Below are 23330 nucleotides of genomic sequence, written 5' to 3'. Positions count from 1 at the left end.
ACTGTAAACATGAACAAGTCTTTAAAATTTAATTATAAATCCCAAATTAAGAGTCTAGAAATTAAGAACATTGTGGGACCTGTCATTAGTGTAATCTATATCATAATCATTCAGAATGACAATTATTTACATAGTACAAAGAATATTATGATCCCATCTATTTACCTTATAACATTAAGCTTTAAATATGAGTTAGCCATTGTAATGTTTATTTTAGGAGTAATAAATGTTATGTACAAAAGTAACAATGTTAGAAAGTGAAATAAATTATATATAATAAATGATGTTTATGTTAATGTATTCAGGAAATTAACTGATTGGTTCCTAAAATGAATAATGGAACTTGCTACATATATAGACAACACCACTAGTAATTTCGTAACACATTGATATTTTATCTAGTTTCTCTTGCTTGTCTCTTGCATATATTTAACATGGTATTAAAGACATGGTGATTGTGGCAAAGGGAAATTTCAAAGATTCATGCCAAGAAAGGGTTTGTCACAGACATAAAGAAAGAGATAAGTTCAATTTGAAGGCAAATTAATTCATTGAGTATAGTGACTGTAAATTGTAAACATGAATAAGTCATTAAAATTTAATTATAAATCCCAAATTAAGAGTCTCAAACTTTGCCTTGTCGCTCGACTCTTACCTCACCTTCAACCTTCGCTTGAGTTCTCTCAGCTCTATTTACCTTTGCTGTTGTGAATGGAGTTCTTTGTTCAAAGTTTACCTTCGCCTGTGATGTAAGACTTTGCTCGACTTTTACCTGCAACCCTTGCAACCTATGTTTACCTGCAACCATCGCAACGACCATTGCAACATGTGTTTATTGTCACTGTTGTGTCTCTGTAACAGTGTTTACCTCCACCTCTATCATGTAGTATAGTGTGTAGTATGCGATATGTTGAGTTTAGTGTGTATGCGATAGGTTTAGTTTAGTCGATAGGTTTAGGTTGCGATAGGGTTTAGGTTTCAAAATTTGTTTTTTAATTTTTTGACTTTAAAGTTTAGAACTTAGGTTTCTTTTTCAAGTTTAATGTGCATGATATCGGGGGACATCCTCAAGTCCCCGATTTTTCCAGGGATGGCCTAAAAGTCCCCAAGTCCCCGATGGAGTCCCCAGCCAATTGGGGAAATTTCTGACGAGTTCCAAAGTACCCGGATCGTCGGGACGAAGGAAACACCATGAATTTTGGTGGGGACGGGTCCCTGTGCAAAATAGACCAAATGAATAAGGACGTATGTCGTGGATGGAGTGTACGAAATGCTTGTACAATGGTGGATCGTACAAAATTGTACAACGGTAGTGGACAAAGCGACGGTGGTGTTACAAGCTGCGTGTAGCGGTGACGGAATGCTGGTTGCACGAGCTGTGGTAGTTTGTGCTGGCTGGAAAATTAGTGACTGCAGGGGAGATGATGAGACAATGGGATCGAGGGTAGGGCCAGTGGATGGCAGGTATGGTTGCAGCAGTTGGTTGTTGGGCAGCGGGTGAGAAGGCATTGGTGGGAGAGCACGGGGGCTGGTCAGGGCTGGCGGCGTGGTGGTGGTAGGGATGGCAGATCGTGAGCCTTGGCTGCGTCAAAGATGGCCAGAGGGGATCCTTTCGGTCAAAGATGGCTCGGTTCCTCGCCGTCCAAATAGCCCAACACATGAGGAGGGGTGGATTCCTGTCTCTACCCTTGTGCTTCTCTAGCCAGTCCAGCCAGGCCTCCATGATGGATCTCCCTTGCCACTAATGTAGGGAAGGGGAGGACGACGAGATGAGGGTCCATTGCGCAGAGACAATAGGGCAGAAGAGGAATAAGTGATCGGTGTTTTCCTCATTGTTCCTGCAAAGGTGACACCAGAACGGCCCATGGAAAGATCGCCTCATCAAGTTTGAGCTCGTGGGGATTTTGTTGAAGAGGATGGTCCACATAAGCATTCGCGTTCTGGGGGCTGCTTTGAGCTTCCATAGTGCTTTCCACTAGTGCTGAACGTTTACTGGCTTGACATGCTCCATGAGTTTTAGGTAGCCTTCCTTGGGAGAGTATCTTCTATTTTTTGCAAAAGCCCACACTACTTCATCTTCCCCTTCCGTTATCCTGATGTGTGCTTGTGTGAGAGCTTCCGTGAAATCCTCCCAATCTTGCCATCAGTGTCCCGGGATGTGGAGTCCTTGAGCTGACTTCCAAGCTTGCTGGAAAAGAGTGGAATTTTCTTGGTCTGCAATGTTGGATATATGAGTAACGCCCTGATTCATTAGAAAGGCTATCAACTGTGCTGGGAGCCGATGGGCATTTCCACATCCGATCCAGGGATCCACTCCTATACGAACGGCATTCCCCTGATGAATCCGCCATGTTAAGCCTTCCCGAATGAGGGGGAGGGAGGTTAGTACTGCTTTCCATATGTTGGATAGGCTACCGCTAACCCTATGTTCCCTGCGGATCCAGTCCATAGTGTTTTCCGGGGCGATGTACTTATCATATACTACTCTTGTCCAGAGGCTGTGTGAGGTAATGAGCTGCCATCCTAGCTTTGCTGCCAGTGCTTTGGCAAATATATCCAACCTTTTTATACCCCATCCTCCCCATTTCTTGGGCCTCGCAATTGTGTCCCATTTTACCCACGCGAATAGATTCCCCTGCTTGTTTCCCTTCCATAGGAATCTGCTGCAGATCTTTTGCAGTCTGGCTAGAATTCCCCTTGGAATCCAAGCCAGAGACATCCAGTATACCGGTGTTGCTTCCAGCACGGCTTTTATGAGGGTGAGTCTTCCTGCCCGAGTTAGGTACCTGTTGTACCACACATTCAACCTCTTTTCCACCTTAACGATGAGCCAGATCCAGTCTGCAATTTTGTAGCCCCCAGGTTTCAGCCGGAAACCTAGATATTTCAACCCTTCCTCCATGGGATGTGTGGAGAAGGGAAACTGGCGAAGTGTGAAATGTACTTCAAGTTGCGAGCAACCTACAGCTGTGAGGGTGGATTTGTGTACATTTATGATCATGCCTGTTGCCTTCTGGAAGAGGTCGAAAACATTCTGTAAGGCAGAGGTGTCGGCCATGCTGCCATTTAAGAATATGAGCACATCGTCTACAAACAGGAGGTGGGTGAGAAAGCAATTTTCCATTATTTTTATCCTTGTTATCCTGCCCCTCCTGTGTTCTGCCCCCTGCTTAGCCCCTCCATGATAAGCAAAAAAAGTAGTGGTGAGAGAGGGCATCCCTACCTAAGTCCCCTTTCGGCTGAGAAGAATGGAGTGGGAGTTCCATTAAGGAGGACACTGTAAGGCACATCAGTAATACAACTCATAATCCATTTGATGAACATATAAGGGAAGCCCAAATGGGTAAGGAGCATGCGGATGTAGAGCAGGCTTGTTCTGTCGAAAGCTTCAGAGAGGTCCACTTTTAAGATCATACCTTTCAGATTCTTACTCTGCACCGAATGAAGGAGTTCTTGTGCAGTTCCAATGGCTTCGTGGATCTGGCGATGCTGAAGGAAAGCAAACTGTTCAGGGGATATGTGTGCCGAGAGGATGGGATTGAGTCTGTTAGCTAGGATTTTGGCAATGATCTTGTAGAGGCAGTTGCACAGCGAGATGGGCTGAAAGTCATTGAAAGAGGTTGGCTTGTCGGATTTGGGGATGAGGGCTATGAAAGTGGATTTAATAGCTGTGGGAATTTTCCTAGAGAGGCGGCATTGTTCGATTTTTTTCGACTATATATATATATATATATATATTTTGTTATATAGTTTGTTTTGTTTTTGTTTTGGTTTTTTATTTTTTTTTGAAATTTTCTTTTTGTATATATATATATTTTGGCCCTCGTTTTCTTTTAATTTTTAATTTTTTTATAATCTTTTTATCTTTTTTTTTATAATTTTTTATTAACTTACTTTTTTTTACAACGGCCAAGGGCCTAATGACAAAATTGGAGAACCTCCAAAAGCTTGTATAGCGAAACACTTGAATCATGGCGACAACGAAGTTGATGGCCAAAGGATGGATCAGATTGGCTCTGTTTAGCGGCTGAGCAGCTAGAGGATCGAATAACTCTGATACCAAATGCTATGAACAAAGTTCATAAACACCACAAAATACTCAGAAGATCTGAAATATATAGATATCCATGATAGAACAAATATATTTATATCAGAAATGTACAAAAGATATGAGATGATGGAATTGTTACAAATGAGGGCCCGCTTATATAACTAGGCAGGTGCCCATTCACGAATGGTCATGTCCTTATAAGACATGCCTCTTTAGTATACTAATCATTATTATAATTATCATTATTATTTATATTTATATTATTTTATATATATAAATTATTCATAACATAAAAGGGTAGCTCAGGGTCAAGAAGCTTGAGAAATGAGTCTAGAAGACTTGGATGAAGCTCCTCAAATATCTCTCCTAATCATAGATTTAATCTCCTCCTTTAGTGGGAGGAGATAGGAAAGGACATCAAGGGAGATTGGGTAGGGGAAGGAGGCAATCAATCAAAATGCCCACTATCTATAGGAATATGAACATGCCTCGGGAAATTGAAAAGGCCATCAACTAGACTGTTCTAAGGATGCAAGTCTTTTAGGAGAGCAATGGGGTAGAAAGGGATATGTATCATGCCCTAAGGATGATTTTGTCATCCATTGCACTTTGTGAAGGTAGATAAGATTTAAGGCGATCTCAAGACAAAGAGGATATGTGCCAAACTCTGCCCAGACAATGCAGCGAGGAACAATCTGTTTGCATCAAATCTGACTCTGAAGCATGATAATTTAGACCTTCTCAATACAAGAGCACTCTGTATAACCAAAGGGCTAGGGAGACTCTACCTAGAGATATCCAACCAAAGAATCTACAGCCTATCTACTGCTTTATAATAATCATTTTTCAGAACTAACAATGTCTGAACTAGATTCAAAAGTGGGAAGAGCATCAACCAAGAGGTGATGCCTTGTGCTACCCCTTTGGAACAAATTTTTGTACCTTCTTTCATCACTATGACCTTGCTTGCTGCAATGACATTTTGCAGATTGAAGGAGTCCATAGTGGAGGATTTAATGATAGAGTCTTGTTAATTTTCCAGTGTTCTATGCTTAGAACAGTCACTTATTCCAATTCTTCTTCAATTAGCAATCACTTTTTCAAATAAATCCAATCTTCCAATGATGGTAAGCAATTGTAGATAGAACAGAAATTCAAATGCAATAGAAGACAGCCAAGAACAACGACAAGGGAGACGTAAGATTTCGTCAAAGACCAGGGAAAAACCCCACAAGGGGGAAAACCCTTTCAAAGTTCTTCTTCTATTAGATTGTCATCAAATGTTCAGCAGAGACATACAATGTTCCAATTCATCAATAACGAGTCAAAGTCAAATCTGCAATTCTGGTCAAAGTTAACAGCAGTCAAAGATGCACTAACCAGTACAAAAGTCAATTATCAAAGCTGCTTCAAAAGGTTTGGTCAACCAGCCAATAAATGCAGCCTTCCTTTCTGGTCAAACTTCAGTCAAAACAGTCCTCAAAACCTCGGTCAAAGGAGAGATAAACTCTGCAGTCAAACTTCTGATTTTCTGTGGTCAACTTCAGTCAAAGTCTGCGGTCAACAGAGGTCAGACATCCCAGAAAAGTACTTCTCCTTCACCAATCTATTTGGCCTTCCAAGATCGAAATTTTCCTAGTCAAACCAAGTCAAAGTTGGTCAACAGCTGGTTAAACTGTCCTAAACAGAAAGTCAATGCAGAAATCAGAAAAAGCCTCCTTCCCTTCGCACGTGTGAGCTCGGACCTCCAATTGCTGACCTGTATGAACCAATCAAGAGGAGAGAGAAGATATGATGTGTGATGATGATGTTCCAAAGTGATGTGACATGAGTTGTACTTATATGAGTCTTAGGAGGTCGAATTAGCTTGCCCAGGCTGACTTGTACTTTTGTGCACATGTGGGTTTCACCCTTAAAATTATATTTTTTCCTTGACCAAATTAATTTTTTCCAAGGGCTAGGAGGGGTCTTTCTTGATGAGGAAGGCTGTCCAAATGAGGGAGTTTGTCCCTAAGCTACCAAATTAACAATTCTTTGGGAAAAAATGCCTACCATAGGTGAGATAAAACATGGTCTAGTTATCTCCCGTGTGCCAATTTATTTATTTTAACTGGAATGATAATTTTTGGAAAATTGGTAACTTGGTAACTTCGAAAGATCAGCTGCCACTATTACACCATATACAACTATTTCATAAATTCCACAAACGGGCCAGTTACAACATGTTTTCGGATGGGGAAACGAATTATTCACCAAACCACTTGAGCTAACATCCTTTTACCCATGTAACAAAAATTAAAGGAACCTAAAGTGGTAAATTATCTCCAGGGCTTCAGCTCCGTATCTCTTAGCTCATGCTTCCCATATGCATTTTCTATTATTAAACATTTTATTTGAATTATACTATATATTTTCACATTTGCTACATTTTCTTTGTAATATTTTTTTCTCCTCTATCTGTTTCAGTGGGTCAGGTTTTTTGGAGATGACTAATTTTTAACTTTACTGTTGAGTGCAGAAATCAGAAGGAAAGAAGTTCATGGGTAAGAAATTGGCCACTCTATATAATTCCAAAGCAAAAGATGCTAGTGAATCAAAAACTGTATGTGAAGAGGTTGACAATAAACTGGATATGGTGCAACAATCAGAGGAAAGGTTATCATCAAAGAGAAAAAGAAAGCGAGGAGATGAGCTCCGATTTCTACTGGAGAATGAAAATTTGACTACTTCAAGTAACAAAAAGCGTGAGCACAAGAAAAAGTGAGCCTCAAATAATCTTAAAATATTTCCCAGACTTTGTCCAAGATTGGAGTTGGTCATTTTTCCCTTTCTATTTTTACTTCGCATGCTGGAGGAAGTGAGGGTCTGAATAACAAAACATGGAAAATATAATTATAATTTTAAGATGTGTTGTCTTGGTAAATTTGCTGGAACAAGTTTTAGCTTGGGTCTATGACCTATCTTGTGCTTTAAACTAATGACAAGAACATAATGTACACTTTATATTATCTATGTCTGTTCTTCCTTCCCTTTCCCATTTATCCTTGGTTGCTTATATTCACAGATGTACTCCACAATATTACCTCACCTATTCCTAACAGAATATGAAGTAATTTGTGTGAAGTAGAAAAACCAGCCGATACAATTTTTTCAAAGGGAGGTTTATGAACCAAAGACTTTATTAATCAAGCATTCTCTGAAGGAACTTACGTACTCATGAATCATAAGTCATAATTCTCCATTATAAATAAAGTTGTAATTCTTCATTATAAATAAAGTTGTGATAAATAGTTGCAGAGGGACCAAAGCCCTTAACTGTACATGATGTATTTTTGTAATTCTGTAATGTAAGACAGTTTTATAAGAAAAAAAGGTTTTAGCACTGTAGATTGCAGAATCTTTTAAATACTAAATGATGCTGAAGAGTCTAGGGTTTACACCACTAATTTATTTCTTATATATATATATATATTTCTCCAGCAAACTGCTATTAAGAATAAGAGGACCTATAGAACATGCTAAATAATGTGAATTCTTAAATTGTGGCAATTGGTAAATGATGCTTGATGTTGTATCAAATTATTTTGTTGTGTTTCATGTTTATTGAAGTCATGTAGATATAATTTTTTCATAACCTTATAAAGGAAAAGTGCCACTGCTCAAGGTAGATCTATGTTGGCAATTGTTTAATAGATACCTGGGGTATGGATTATTGAATTCATCATATATTGATAATTAATTTTATAATGCAATATATATATATATATAGTCCCAATGGTTAGCTCAGGTGGTTTGACTTGCCTTGCTGCTGTAATAATGGCCAAGGAGCTTATGAGGATGAATGCATATGGGTCCCTGAGGGTCAGGTGTTATGTATGCCAACGACATTTACCTTGTGCACTATTCACAGAATGTGAGGAAGTGCTTTGAGGGTTTCTTTGAGGAAATTTTCATTGATATATATATATATATATATAGGATATGCCTTCATTCAAGGGTTATCTTATACTACATAATGAAGAAATGAACACTCAGATGCATCCTTATATGCAATGTACTCACACTTGACATATATATATATATTGAATATGCCTTCTTGCAAGGGTTATCTTATACTGCATAGTGAAAAAAATGAACACACATTTCCTTCTATGGCATGCCTAACATCCAAATTAATGCATGCCACAAGCCATACTCTTTTAGGCAGGTTAGAATGTTTTGTCATCCATAACAACATTGCGATGTTGAGATATATGAGGGTAAACAAAAGAATTGTTAGAACTGAATCTCACTCAAAGTCTGAAATAGCCTCCTCATAAGGGTGCTAGAGAGAGATGGGTCTAGTGTGCTAGAACGAGAGTGCAAAATCCAAGCACTAGTGCTGAAACTATAAATACACAAGTGCACTAAGGTGAGAAATACCAATTGAAAGAGAAAAACGCCAAATAAGCGCCCTTAGGCTTATAATACTTTTTATTTCATATCAAGAAGATCACAAGATGAGATGATTCAAATGAGTGTGTCATTTGTGTATTTTTACACAATGCAAGTGAGTCATCTCCGTAAGAGCACATGATAATGCATATGAATGGGTGGTGGCCACGTGTATGTATTACACCACACCCCTCTTGAGATCTCAGGGGGGCACAGAGAGAAGTCATTACAATAGAAGATTACAAAATTGCCGCCCCTCATAATGATGTCCATGGGGCCAAATCAACTCCCCTTGAACTCCACATCGCTTTTTCATAAACCCATCAAGATCATTGGTGAATGACATTGAGCTCCTAAGAGATTTAGGCTCATTGGTGAATGACATTGAGCTCTTGATAGTGCTCAAATGGGCTTGCAAGAAATTCCACTACATCAGATTCATCCCAAAAACTGAAAAATTTGAGCAAGAAGGGCCCAAGGTTGAGGAGATTTCCTTTGATAGAACTTAAATGGACCAACAAGAAACTTTGCTCCATCAACAAGAGTGGATATTTCCCATTGAGGTATAGGCATTGACCTATTTGAAGAAAGAGTAACTAGTGTGGGAAAATCATGTGAGGTGTTGCCATCATCACTGAATAATGAAGTTGAACTGTCATGAGCATCTGTGACACATGTTGATTTTGTTGCTTCAGAAGGTCTTCTGCATAGGCTGGTGTCTTGCATGCAGGAGAAGAAGTCCTCTTTAGGTGGTTGTTCAAGAGAAGCAACTAATATGATCTCCTTCCTAAGTTTTAACTTGGGAAAAGTACATTGATTAATTATTTAATTAATGTTGACTTTGGGCTAATGTTTTTCTAAGGATAAATAATTAATTATTTAAGTAACTTAGATCTAATCTCCACCATTGATCTAAGAAGGTTGGGATTTAATTCTAGCCCTCAATCACCTTAGAGATTAGGGATTTGGCCCATGGAGAAATTATAAAGAGAGCCTTTGGGAGAGGATGAAGACACATTACAGTGCTATTGTCGAAAGAGCCATTTTCTCAAGGAGTGAGAGACTCTGAGACTGAAGAGAAGGAAAATGATTGCAGCAAGGGATTTTGGGAGAAATTTTCAGGGAGGTCGAGTCTAGGAGAGAGGCTGAACTACATAAGAGGAGGGCTGCGTTTTTTTGGAGGAGGGACGAATTACCCATGAGGGACGATTTTTCTGTAGTGTGCAGGGGCTATATGAAGGGAGAAAGAGGGGCTGGGTTATCTAGTAGAAGAGGCTGATCTTTTAGGTTCAAAATCTTCAATAGGGTTGAGTTCCAAGAGGGCCGAATTCCTTAAGGCTGATTTCCTAGAGGGGCCGATTTCCAGGTTCCAGTAGTTGTAATTTTTTCTGTGTATTCTCTGTGGGTCTAGGCCCTAATTTTCTTGAGTAATTTAAAGTGAAACAAGATTGTGTTAGTCAGAATTTTCTGCTGTAGTGTGATTGATTTCCCTATTTTATATCTGCTGCATTTTAATTTCTGAAAGTTAAGATATCAATTATTTTATTTCCCAATAATTTTCATATTTTATTGTGTAAATAATTTTTGGGTTTAAAGTAAATCAGATTTGGTATTAAAAAATTAACATGGTATCAGAGCAATAGAAACTATGTAAGGGAGATCATACAACACAAGGCTTTTACAACAACAAAAATATTTTATCAGCATAAATTTTATTCTGCAACAAGAGCTTTGTGGCTAAAATCAATCTTGTGAGATGGAATCATCTAGTTTGAGATTTGAAGACAGGTTGGAGGGGGCTGCAATCTTTATTCCACGGAAGAAGATTGTTGGTTTTCTAGTGATAATTAATTAGACAAACACAATTTTCAGCAACTGATAATTACTTCCAATGATATATGATATTATTTTAGCATATTCCAGACTATACTTAAGCAATTACACTTAGAAAATTCAACTGTAAATGCAATATAAACAATAAAGATCTTAGTAGAATAGCCATGCACAATAGATACCAAAATTTTGCCTTGTGAAACCCAAACTCGGGAGAAAACCCAACAATATTTTCTTGGAGAAATTGTTCAGTTCGACAAAGTACAATATGATATCTTTCAAGTCAAACTTTGTCAACCCAAACCAAAAAATCTAGCACTGGTCAAACCTGGTCAAACATGTCTAAATTCGGCCTTTTGTGATTGCCCAAAAACTCGGTCTATTGATTTTTTAGGATTTCCTAGATCGATAATTACTTCCAATGATTTCTCCATTATTTTATTTTGTGACACATTCATCATTAAGCAATTATACATAGAAAATATTCAACAGTAAAAAAATAATGACGGTAGGATCATGAAAAGATAGCCAAACACAAGAGACACAAATTTTATGTTGGGAAAACCCTAACCAAAGAAAAACCCAACAACCTTTTCTTAGAAGAAATTTTCAATTCAACAATAGATACAACCTGATTTCCCAGTAAAAAACAAAGTCAAACTGACCACAAACATACCCAGGTCAAACCAAAGACAAATTTGGCCTCTTGAAATTTCGGCCTCCTACACTTTCCTTAGAAATTTGATCTTGCTTTAGATTTGTCCTTCAAGTTTGCCTCAGATTCGTCCACTTATTCTCACACGTGTGAGTAGAGACAATAGGATATGGTTAGCTTAATTGTGTCCTTTGAGGAGGAAGTTGAGTGCCTTTATATATGAGCTTGAATAGGTGTGTCAAAGGGTCAGGTCAACTTGAACCTTTGGGGCTGGCTGACTTGATTTTGGAGGCAAGAATAATTTCCTAGCTCGATAGTTACTTCCAATGATTTCTCCATTATTTTATCTTGTGTCACATTCATCATTAAGCAATTATACATAAAAAATATTCAACAGTAAAAAAATAATGACGATAGGATCATGAAGAGATAGCCAAACACAAGAGACACAAAATTTATCTTGGGAAAACCCTAACCAAGGAAAAACCCAACAACCTTTTCTTAGAGAAAATTTTCAATTCAACAATAGATACAATCTGATTTCCCAGTGAAAAACAAAGTCAAACTGACCACAAACATACCTAGGTCAAACCAGAGACAAATTCGGCCTCTTGAAATTTCGGCCTACTTCACTTTCCTTAGAAATTTGATCTTGCTTCAGATTCGTCCTTCAAGTTTGCCTCAGATTCGTCCACTTATTCTCACATGTGTGAATAGAGACAATAGGATATGGTTAGTTGAATTGTGTCCTTTGAGGAGGAAGTTGAGTGCCTTTATATATGAGCCTGAATAGGTGTGTCAAAGGGTCAAGTCAACTTGAACCTTTGGGGCTGGCTGACTTGATTTTGGAGGCAAGAATAATTTCCTAGATCGATAATTACTTCCAATGATTTCTCCATTATTTTATCTTGTGTCACATTCATCATTAAGCAATTATACATAGAAAATATTCAACAGTAAAAAAATAATGACGATAGGATCATGAAGAGATAGCCAAACACAAGAGACACAAAATTTATCTTGGGAAAACCCTAACCAAGGAAAAACCCAACAATCTTTCCTTAGAGAAAATTTTCAATTCAACAATAGATACAATCTGATTTCCCAGTAAAAAACAAAGTCAAACTGACCACAAACATACCCAGGTCAAACGAGAGACAAATTCGGCCTCTTGAAATTTTGGCCTCCTACACTTTCCTTAGAAATTTGATCTTGCTTCAGATTCGTCCTTCAAGTTTGCCTCAGATTCATCCACTTATTCTCACACGTGTGAATAGAGACAATAGGATATGGTTAGCTGAATTGTGTCCTTTGAGGAGGAAGTTGAGTGCCTTTATATATGAGCTTGAATAGGTGTGTCAAAGGGTCAGGTCAACTTGAACCTTTGGGGCTGGCCGACTTGATTTTGGAGGCAAGAATAATTTGAATTTCAAAATTCATTTTCCCTCTCTTGAAATCAACTTGAAAGTCACTTTCATATTTATCATTTTCTTTTATTTGGAGGGCTAAAACAAATTATGAAGACCGACCATAGCTACAAAAATTCAACACTCCCTCTTAGCTAGGGAGGTATTCATAATGAATTTTCTAGATGTTCTCTTGTTGAATAAAAAATTCTCTATCCCAAGAAAAGGTTGAATGAGCTCAGCTATTTTGACGAATGCATCCGCTACATGTGAAAAGGATTCTGCATCAACATCATGCAAAGTTATCTAGTAACCCACTAGTCACATCTCCTTTGCAAAGGATCTTGTCAAACACAAGCCAAATATCCATGGGCATGTCAGGCACCCCCTGACACAAGTCTAGTCCTTGGGTCACCAATCTACCAAGTCGTCACTTTGGAGTCTGGTTAGGAGCCCACTTGACCCATGGTGAATCTCAAGGCCCATTTACCATTCCCACATGTCGTCACATGCTATTGAATGGTAAACATACTTGCCTGATGCTATAAGGCACAAGCTCAACCCTCTAGCCAAAACCCATGGTAATATGGTCAGATAACCCTTGACTGGGGAGCAATCTAGCGCTTGATGCTTCTGGGCCAATCTCTCCAGCCATATTACATGGCATCCTGGTCAATACCCATGACCTGAGGGAGATTATCCGCCCCTTGATGCTACAACATCAACACTCCCTTCAACCAAGGAAAGCATTCTTAATCATTCCAAGCTTGTTCGAGAAGTATGCCAACTTCATCCAGGGACAGAGGCTTTGTGAGAACATCAAAAACTAGCTCGATTATAGAAATATATAGGAGCCTCATTGCTCGTTTTGTACCATGTGCTTTGACCCATCATCACGGTCGTCTCCCGCTCTTGATCAAACAATTCTGCAAGTAGCTTCCGAAGCAACACTGATTCACGTCTCGCCAAACAAACTGTAGTATACTCTGCTTCAATAGTGTTGTCAGCTTCCTGCTCATCATTGTAGACCCCAAGATGAATCATCATCCTAATGTACTTTTCCCGTCTTTTGCATTCTTAGTCCAATATGAATATGTGAATTCCTGCAACTATATGATGTTGACTTGTGTAACTTGGAAGGTACTCCCAAATTCCCTGAGGTATTGTGTTTGTGAGGAGTTGACCCACAAAAGTGGTTTGTGGGCAATGTACCCAAGCAGTGGGCTTTGGCCTTGTTGTCACCTGGATTGTACAGGCACCGCGACAATCGCTCAAGGCGGGGGCTATCACTCTGATCCTTGCCCACTCCGTTCTAGCCTTCTCCCAACAACAGGGTATGGGGGGTAGTCCTTATGGAATGAGGTGAAGGAAATCAAGTTGGGAACCAATTTGCTTGGGAGACACGGATGAGTGGCCTAGCGGTTCGTTAGAATTTAGCAAGATTAATGATTAGATTAGATTTTAAGATGAGACCAGTGCCTTATGGAATCACATTTCTTGCTTATTATAAATTGAAACCAAGTAACCAGATGGACACCCGCTGCTCAATATGATAGACTATCCTATATGATATGCAATTCCTAAGAGCTAGGTGTGATGCAAGGATGTTGGTTATTTTTCTTAAATGCCTAGTCTAAGGTGAACCTCTCCCTTCACTGTTTTGAAAAACAATCTTCAAAGTAGGTTGTGAAATGGAAGCCAACGGGAAGCAGGCAGTAGCTTGATTAATGATACCTCCCCTTGTGTTCCACCCACCGAGTGCCTCCGGCGCTACAGAGTTTGTGGCTCTGACGACTGCAAGGTCATTGTGTTAACCACTAAGAAGAGTTGAATCCTTCAAGCTAGTTGGAAAAGGGTTGCCCTAGGAGTCTATCAACCAAGCTTATGCTTGGAGGTAAAACTGTTAATGCAAACTAAGTCCTAGGATGCTTGTGCAACAATTATGAGTGAAATTTATCTTGAGCAAAGATTTGTTTATGTTATTTAAGTACTTCATGTGAATTTTCTTATAGCAATAGTACTTAACAATGATGTAATAACAATCTTAAACAAGATAAGTGCTTAAAGATATAAGTGCAAGTTTCAACTATAGATTAATCCACAAGATGCTTTAACCAATTAGATCAATTTATCCACTTATCAATTTTCCACAAAGTTATAAGATGCCAATCACAATTATCAAAGATGTTTCCAAACAAGATTATGTGTGATCTTATTATTCAATGCCAATTATTAAGAGAAAATCAACTGGATTCACAAGATCCCAATATGCCCAAGAGACTTATCACCAAGATGATTTATGATCTAAGTGCTTTTAGTGAGTGAACCAATTTAGATGTGAAATATGAATAAACTCACAAGAAGAGAACAATGTTAGCCATTTCCACAATGTAAATACTAGGAACAAGTAATAACAAAATGTAGATCTATGAAAGCACTTATGTTTTTAATGTTCCTATGACCCTTTTATGAGCTATAAGTGACTATTATGATAGTAATAAGAAAGTTATGACAACAGTAAGGAGAACATCTTAGATGTAAGAGATAACAAGCCAAATAGTGACTAGATATGATCAGTGAGATGCCCAATGACTTGCCAAAATAAAATAATGAGTTTTAGCCCACTTTAAGATGGAGTATTCAGTAAATCTCAGATCTGATATAACTTATTACAGCAGCAAGTAAATCAGCAGATCAACAAGCTAATGATGCTACAACAAATGCAAAAAGGTGCCCAAAACTTGAAATTTTTTGCCAAAACTGAAAACTTAACCTTTTAAGCCCTTTTAGATATGTGATTCAGGAAATTTCAGATCTGATATATCCAGTTATGCAAATTCCAACAAGCAAATTTCTAGATCTAAGCTAGATAACCAATGCCCAAGTGGCCAAAATTCATAAAAATTTAGATTTTGCAATTTTGAGTGTTTTTGGCCAATTTAAATATGATTTTAAGACTATTATATCATTGCTATCATTGCTGTAATAAAACAGGGACAAAATGAGGGTTTAGAGAGCAAACCCTAGGCCCAAGGCCTTGAAGATGAACTTGCCCAAGTTGCCAAAATTTTTGGGATGAAGATGCCAACTAAAAATCAAAATTTTGAAGCCCAAAAACCTGCAAAACCACCCAATTTTCAGTCCTAAACACCTCAGAAATGGACAAGGGCCAAACTAGGGCTAAGGTAGGCCAACACTAAGCCAAATAGGGCTAGTGTTGATGCCTAGAGGCTAAAGGAAGGTAGATCAGGGGTCAAAAATGGCCAAGGAGGGAAAAACGAAGGGCAATGAGGCAAGGAAAGCCCGAAAGGGCTGGATGCTGGAGGAAAAAGGTCCCTAAGGGTTAGACGACTGGGGTTAAGGGCTTAAAATCCCACGACAAGCCCTCTAGGGCTTCTGTCTAAGGGGAAGAAGGAGGGCCAAGGCCTCTTAGGCCCACGACCAGCCCTAAAAAGGGCGTAAACCCCTAATGCAGAGGGTTTGAGGGAGGGTCGAGGCCCTTAGAGTCTACGACCTGCCTCCAAGAGGCCGAAAAGAGCTGATGCAGAGGCAAAAAAGGGTGACGCAGGGGCCTTAGAGGCTGACACTGGGCTAGAGGAGGCTGGATCCGAGCTCGAGAAGGCTTAAAAATTGGAACCCTTGCTTTAGAATTTTTTTCACTTCCCGATCTGAATTTTGCTGCAAAATTTTCAATGGCTTGCCTTGCAAAAAAATTCTAGAGACTAGATCTTACCCTCAAGGGCCTAGATCTAGCTCTACTTCGGCTTCTTCTCTTGATTTCAAAAGATCTCACCTGCAAAAATGAAAATAAAACACCCAAACCACAAATATATGCAAAATCTTAAAATCCCAAAACCCTAATTAGCAAAAATAATTTGCAAAATAATTTTACAAATATACAAATAAAGAAGGGTTTTGAATTTTTTTTTTTTGAGAAATAAATTTTGTGGCTATTTTCCTTGATAAATGATTAAAAACACTTCAAAAACTTCATGCACACTATAGCCTTAGCGAAGATTTAATCCACCACATAAATATTCAAGATCCAAGCAAAGTTGATCCCTGCCCACAATTTGTGAACTTGGAGACCAAGGACTGAAGCACTTGCAAACACTATGTATTTATCTCAAGACAATCATATATTAGCACATCTCTTACTAGCATCATTTACATTACATAACTTGCAGAATGGGTTTACAATGAAATATAAATTGCTGATAGATGATTCGGTCCCGTTGAAAAAATTGGTGCTTTCGCTTCCTTGGAACTTTGACAAAAATTGTGCAATAGTACCCCAATGTTGCGGGCAAAGAGCCAAGGAGAAAAGTACTTGTTTATTCATTGTTTGCAAGAGGGCACCCTTGATGGACCAAAGGGGACCTAAGGTTACAATATAAATTGCTGATAGATGATCCGATCCCGTTGAAAAAATTGTTGCTTCCGCTTCCTTGGAACTTTGACAAAAATTGTGCAATAGTACCCCAAAGTTGCGGGCAAAGAGCCAAGGAGAAAAGTACTTGTTTATTCATTGTTTGCAAGAGGGCACCCTTGATGGACCAAGGGGAACCTAAGGTTACAATGGGGTGACTTAAACAAATGGAAGGAATCTCATTTCTAATGATAGTTGGGGTTTTGTCAATGAACTCAAGTCAGCTTGGGTTAAGTGATGCCCCTTGAGGGCTAAAGGTCACCGTCATAGACACTCTAAAAAATAATGAGACAAATTCATTTGTGCATCATCCAAATGTAATTGTCCTATGTGAAGACAAGCCAAGGATAGCCGTAGACCTAAAGGAGCCTAGTTGGAGTGAATAAAGAAGGGTCGAAATCTCTTTTCTTGTGATCTGGAGTGGCTGAGTTAGGGCAACTGAACATGTGGTTTAGGGCTGATTTTGTGCACGTGGATTAGGATATTCTCTGAGATCTGGCCGAGTTGTATTCTGTGTAAACAAGGAGGGCTGAGACCATTGTCTTTGACGAACAAAGATCTGTAGAGAAGCAGTGATAAGGGCCCAACCTTATCAAAGTTTTATGCAGTTGTAGAAGGTCTGGAAAGAAGGGTTACCGCAGTGTTTTAGGACTGAGGTGGCCACAGAGGTTTGTAACTAGGCCAGAATTTTAGTCATCTGTGCACAGGGCCGAGACCCTTGTCTTTGACGAACGAAGATATGTAGAGAACCAGGGATAAGGGCCCAACCTTATCAAGGTTTTGCGCAGGTGTGGCAGGGTTGGAAAGAAGGGTTACCGCAGTGTTTTAGGACTGAGGTGGTCACAGAGGTCTGTAACTAGGCTGAAATTTTAGTCATCTGTGCAGAAGGCCGAGACCCCTTTGGACTTGGGCAGGGGTCAATAAAAGGAAGTGTAAAGTTGATGTTTTGTGTTGCGTTTTTTTATGAGGATGATTACTAGGAGATGTGTGGTATAAGTTTGTCCTACATGGGGGTTTGGACAACATGTATTTGAGGCTATGCACAGACATCTTGTTGGAGTAAAAAGGACTATGAAGTGCTGGAGTATTTGTGCCTAAGTACAATGATGATTGGTGTACCAATTCATTGTTAGAAGGCAGTTAAGAAGACCTCATGTACAATGATCCTTGGAGCAACTAAGGGACTGTTAGGAGGCATATTTGTAAAGCCCTAAGTACAGTTAGTACAGGAGTAAATCACTGTTGTGTGGGCAGATTTATGGATGCCCTAAGTACATTAAATGCAGGAGGTTATTCATTGTTGTGTGGGCTATGCAAGAACCCATAAGGACATTTACTCATATGCTGTTGAGTCATTGCTGTGAGGGTTGGTTTGTGTACCCTAAGTACAGTGGTTGATGTGACTAATCATTGTAAAGAGGGCAGTATTGTGAAGACCCTAAGAACAATGACAATGGAGCAGCCTTGTCATTGTTAGAGGGTAGACGTTGAAGTCCCTAAGAGCAGGCGCCTTGGAGGAGCAAGAGGGTTGTTAGAGGGCAAATCTGTGAGCTTAAGACCAGTCACCTTTGGAGCAACTAAGGGATTGATAGAGGCAATTTGAGCAGTTGAAGATGCAAGCATTCATGAGTTGCAGAAGTAGAGAATCTAGGTTAGGGTCTTAGAATCTTTGACACAACCAACTCAAATGGCGCAACAAACTACTTTGCATAACGAAATAAACACAATAGTAAATCAACACATGCACAAATAGACAAATTTTTACAATTTTCCAACAACCCAACTTTGTTATATTAACAAACTGTAATATCATTGTCTAGGGCTCCCATACCAGGGATCATGGCCCTCATACAATCACTGATACAAGAATACAAACTAGGGTTTGGTGTCAATAACTATGACAACCAAACTAGTCTGAACAAGATACCACTGACCTACTAGCTGATGTAGTGCACCATCAGAGCTTCACTTGGTCGTACCTTGAACACGCTTGCTGGTCCTTCTGCTCCCAATCTGCAGCTCTGCCTCTATCAATGAATCCTGCTCCTTTAGGTTGTTAGAAGATCAGAAAGGCTGAAAGATTTTCTTATATAGATAATTACTTGTGATTCTTTTATCTTTTAGTTCATCAAGCAATTATCAAAACAATAACACAAGGACAACAGATGTAGGCAGATAGCCAGGGCAAAACTCCTATCTGGGGGAAAACCGAGTCAACAATTCTTCCTTCAATAGTTTATTGCGATAATCCAAGACTTTAGACCCAGATAAAGACTCCCTCCATACCAAGTCAACCCTCAATCCTTCATGCAGATGGCAACCCTTCACAAGCAACTTCGACCTGGCAGCATCAACAACAATTTCGACCCAATAGCAGCTTCAACCCAGTAGGAGCTTCAAACAAACTTGGAGAACTTCGATCTCCGTTGATACACCTCAGAATTGAGTGAGATTTGTCCCAAAATTTCGATCTTGAGGCCTTCTATATTCCTCTAGAAACTCGCACTTCTTTCTAGCTCCTTTTCTAGCTCTTAACCAACTTCGCACTTTTCCAGCTTCTAGCTTCAGAGATCGAACTATGTGAGAGAGAATGAGATGCTTCAAATGAATTCAAATTGCCTTGTATTTATAGCCTTCTAGGGAGGTTGAATTACTTGTCTTGAGGTCGACTTGATCTTCTTGAGGCTGACTTGGTGTGGAGGAGACTAAATTCAATTTTGAATCAAGAATAATTCTTTTTACATGATTTGAAAGCCCAAGAAGGGTCTATTTAAATGTACAATGACTCTAATGACTCAGAAAAAATCCTAGAAGTCCTCAATGGGACTTTGACCTAAAATATGATGACCCAAGCATGAAACCCATGCTGTAATAAGTCATAGAAATAATAATAAAAATGTTTTCTTCATTCTTTTGATAAGTACATCTCAAATATATTTATGAAGACCAAAGCTAGTTTCAAATTTCAACATAGGTCTGAACACGACTCACCAATGTGCCCTCTAGCTAAGCATTAGTCCATCTAGGAATCAACACATATGGTCTTCTTGTGAGTTGTTCACAACTTCGTTTGTGAGAAACTCCTAAACTTCCCACTATTGCTCCTCAACACTTAGGGACTTCTTCCCTCTATTACCTTCATGTGCTGCTTTAATGAAGACAAAATTAGGCCATGGAGGGCTGCCCACTTCTGTTGTAGATGTCCTTCTCTGATCAACAAAATAAGATATATAATCCACTTGGCTGCCCTTATTCCTCCAAGAGACCAACCCTTAGCTTTCTCCAAATCAACCCTTCTTATAGCTGTCAAAGTCCTTGTAAAACTAATCTAGGGTTGCAAGGACACCTTCTGCTACCCTCCAAACAGTCCTTTAGATGCCCTTCAATCTCTGTCCAAACTAGGAAAAACTATGAAAATTCCTTGAAATGTAGAAACTGGAAATAATTATTCTAACAGATAAATTAATTATGCAGTTTATTTTGTTTACGACAAAATAATGAAATATTCATATTGCAATTTCTTCACCATAAAAATATAAATGTTGTGGAAATAGAAATGCTAGCGCACAAAATATGACAATTTTCCCCGGAAAGTTGGAAACACAATGTGGGAAAACCGGCGCAACAGTTGAGTGTTTTTATTATTATGCAACAGTGATATTTTTAGTACAATAAATATGGATATCGGACTTTCTATCCAATCTGAGAGAAATATTAGCAAAGTCAACTGAGGGAAATTATCCTCTTCTCCAACGAATCCTGACACAAACCTGAAAAATCCAAGCAAGCCGTCCAAACCTTATGCGTAAGCTTCTGTGTCACCTCTGCGCAACTTGTTACATGCTTAACCTAGAACAACTCCTACTCAAGTTGTCCTACCTGTTGCTGCTTTGGAATTGATCCTCCTAGCCTTCCAGAAATTTTCCTGGCCTCTAGTTGCTAAATCCACCTCCAGCTCAGCTAAATCAAACTTCCTTTATGAGGCTCTGCGCAGGCCCTACATAACCTCCTGAAGAAATAAATTCGGCCTTCTCTCTTTGCCTCTCTGGAACCAGAAAACTTCCTCTTGATCACTATCTCTGCCCCCTCTAGCTCTACGTCCCCTCTATGGCTCAAACTCTACTGCTAGCTAGCTCAAACTGCGCAAGGAACTCACGCTATTGGCTCTCTTTGTGTGTTTCTCTATCTACCCATCGACCTCTTCTTGTAATCTCTAGTTGGGACTCCAACGACCAAGATTAAAACTTAATGAATCGCTGAGATCATCTCCAAGTCGATCCATGTGAGTTTCTAGAGAATTCTCTCCTTTCTCAATTAATTCCTATTAATTAACCAATTTTCCCAAGTTAGACTTATGAAAGATTTAAATGATAGTCAATTAATTTAGTTTTGCTATCTCTAGGTGGAATTTCCAGAAACGATTGCTGGGCTTTGGAGAACTCCTATGTTTTAGCCTCTCCACAAAGTTTTGAAACTAGAACACCATTCAATGCTACAAAAACTAACACTCCTTAGCGAGGAAGGTGTTCTCCAACTATCTCCATAACATCCTCCCCACACTGCTGATGTTTGTCAACTCTAGCTACCTGCCACTGTCCACCAACTACTACGCTGACTCTGATTCATCTGCTACTGAGTGTAGCTGAACCATGTTGCATTTGTGCTGCTAGTGACACTGCACTATATAACATGTACTGCTCTCAACTCTGCATCTGCAGTACAACCCAACTAACACTCCCTCTCACTGTTGTTGTTTCTGCAGCTACTGCAACTAAGAAGCATCCAAGATACTAAATCAACTGTCTCTGTGCTGCAATTGTCTCCTGAGTCTCTGACTACTACTAGCCTCTGCATTGCCCACTGGGAAATTTGCGCTGATGTTGATTCTGCACTGTGCCTCCTAGACTGCTATCGACACTGCTTTGCGCTTCTTAGCATCTGACTACAACTAGCTTGCAACTGTCACTTTGGAACTGATTGCACCAACTGACACTGATCCTCTTGGTACTGAATACCGTGGGCCCTTGTACAATGTAGCTAAGGTATTGATGCATGAGGAAACACTATCTGATGCTCACCTTGATTGACCTTACCCAAATCTTGCGCAACTTTGGGACTAAAGCTCCATATTGCCCCACCTCTCTCCTGGAGGTATAGCTGCATACATGGCGAATTGTTCCTCCAACTTGGAGGACCACTGATCTATCTCTACGAATGTTGCCGCCTGATTTTGCTTCTCCTTCTTCCTTTGAGGACACTGAGTAATATAGTGGCCGAACTCGCCACACGTGAAGCACTTGATCTTGGACATATCCTTCTTCTTCTTCTTCTCTCCCTACGAGCCTTGTCCTTAATTGGGACCTTTTGCTTTCCCCTTCGATGCAGGGGCCACGTTGTCTTCCTCCTTCACTCACTTCGATCCATTGCTACTACTGTCGCTAATGTGGCTCTTTACTAGAGCTCGCCTCATCTCCTCCTGTGAGAGATCTGCCCACATCTGGTCGCACCCAGTAAACGTATCTCATCCTAGAATGCCTTGGACAAAATTTTCCCAATCCTCGGCGACACTAAGGATGGCCAACCTCACCATTTCTGTAGGTGGAGGCGTCTCTCCTACAGCTGTACGCTCATCCCATATATCTTGAAGTTTGGTGAGAAAGGGTTTAATGCCTTTACCCTGCTGCATGCTAGCATTTGTGAACTTCTCCTTCATAAACAACTTCTACTGCTCGAAAGGTTTATGATATAACCTTGCAAGAGCATCCCACATCTCCTTGGTTGTGTTCTTGGTCGCGATATGTGAGACTATATCATCTCGATCTCCATCGAGAATCATCTGCTTCGCCTTGGCCATTTCTTTTCTGAAATTCACTAGCTACTGTTGGTCTGTAGGTTCTGCCTCAACGTTATTTGCATAAGTCTTTAGACAATGCTCATCTAGGAGAGAGGACATCCTAGCCTTCCAGATGATATAGTTGGAAGCACCATCCAATCTTTCTTGATCTCTAAGCCTAGCTGTGGCCATTTCTGCAAAAAATCGACCTGGGCAGAAATCTCCCTCTTTCACCTGCTCGACTGCTAGAATTGCTATTCGTACTCCTTCATTGAGTGAGAAAATCTACCCGCTGCAACTGGAAACTTTTGGATTTCTGAAGCTAGAAGCCCACTGAGAGAAACTCCCTGTGTGTGTGCACTTTCTCTTCCACTCTACACTGAATCTGCTCTAGCAAATTTGCTGCAAACCCTCTGTGCCCAAACATGAAATCTGCTCTGCCTAATATTAAGCTACTGCTCCCTCTATCTGCTGGAATCACTTCTTTGAACAACTCGAACTTTCCTGCCACCCTGCAATTGGAAAATCGAACCCTGTACAACAATTCACACTGCCTGGCTAGGCATTGCATAGCCCCAAAAAATTGCGTCTTGCTGTTTCCTTTGAATAGCAAAATTTTCCTCCTATCTGTCAAATATGCTTTGATACCATGTGAAAATTCCTTGAAATATAACAACTGGAAATAATTC

At 39.6% G+C, this 23330-nt stretch overlaps 1 protein-coding gene across 2 annotated transcripts in view; it reads left to right on the top strand.

Moving 5' to 3' along the window:
- LOC149195467 (coiled-coil protein) overlaps positions 1 to 23330 on the top strand; it is a 298652-nt gene that overhangs the window by 121954 nt on the left and 153368 nt on the right. For both annotated transcript variants that reach the window (XM_089405326.1, XM_089405325.1), the window contains exon 3: positions 6570 to 6811. In XM_089405326.1, the coding sequence (XP_089261452.1) occupies positions 6570 to 6811 (242 nt within the window). The remainder of the gene's footprint in view (positions 1 to 6569; positions 6812 to 23330) is intronic.

The sequence above is a fragment of the Pinus tabuliformis genome, chromosome 2_2, assembly GCF_031772625.1.
Source record: "Pinus tabuliformis cultivar Carrire ecotype Pingquan chromosome 2_2, CPIR1, whole genome shotgun sequence".
NCBI lineage: Eukaryota > Viridiplantae > Streptophyta > Pinopsida > Pinales > Pinaceae > Pinus > Pinus tabuliformis.
The sequence above is the reverse complement of the archived record's forward strand: the minus strand, read 5'-3'. Positions and strand labels throughout refer to the sequence as shown.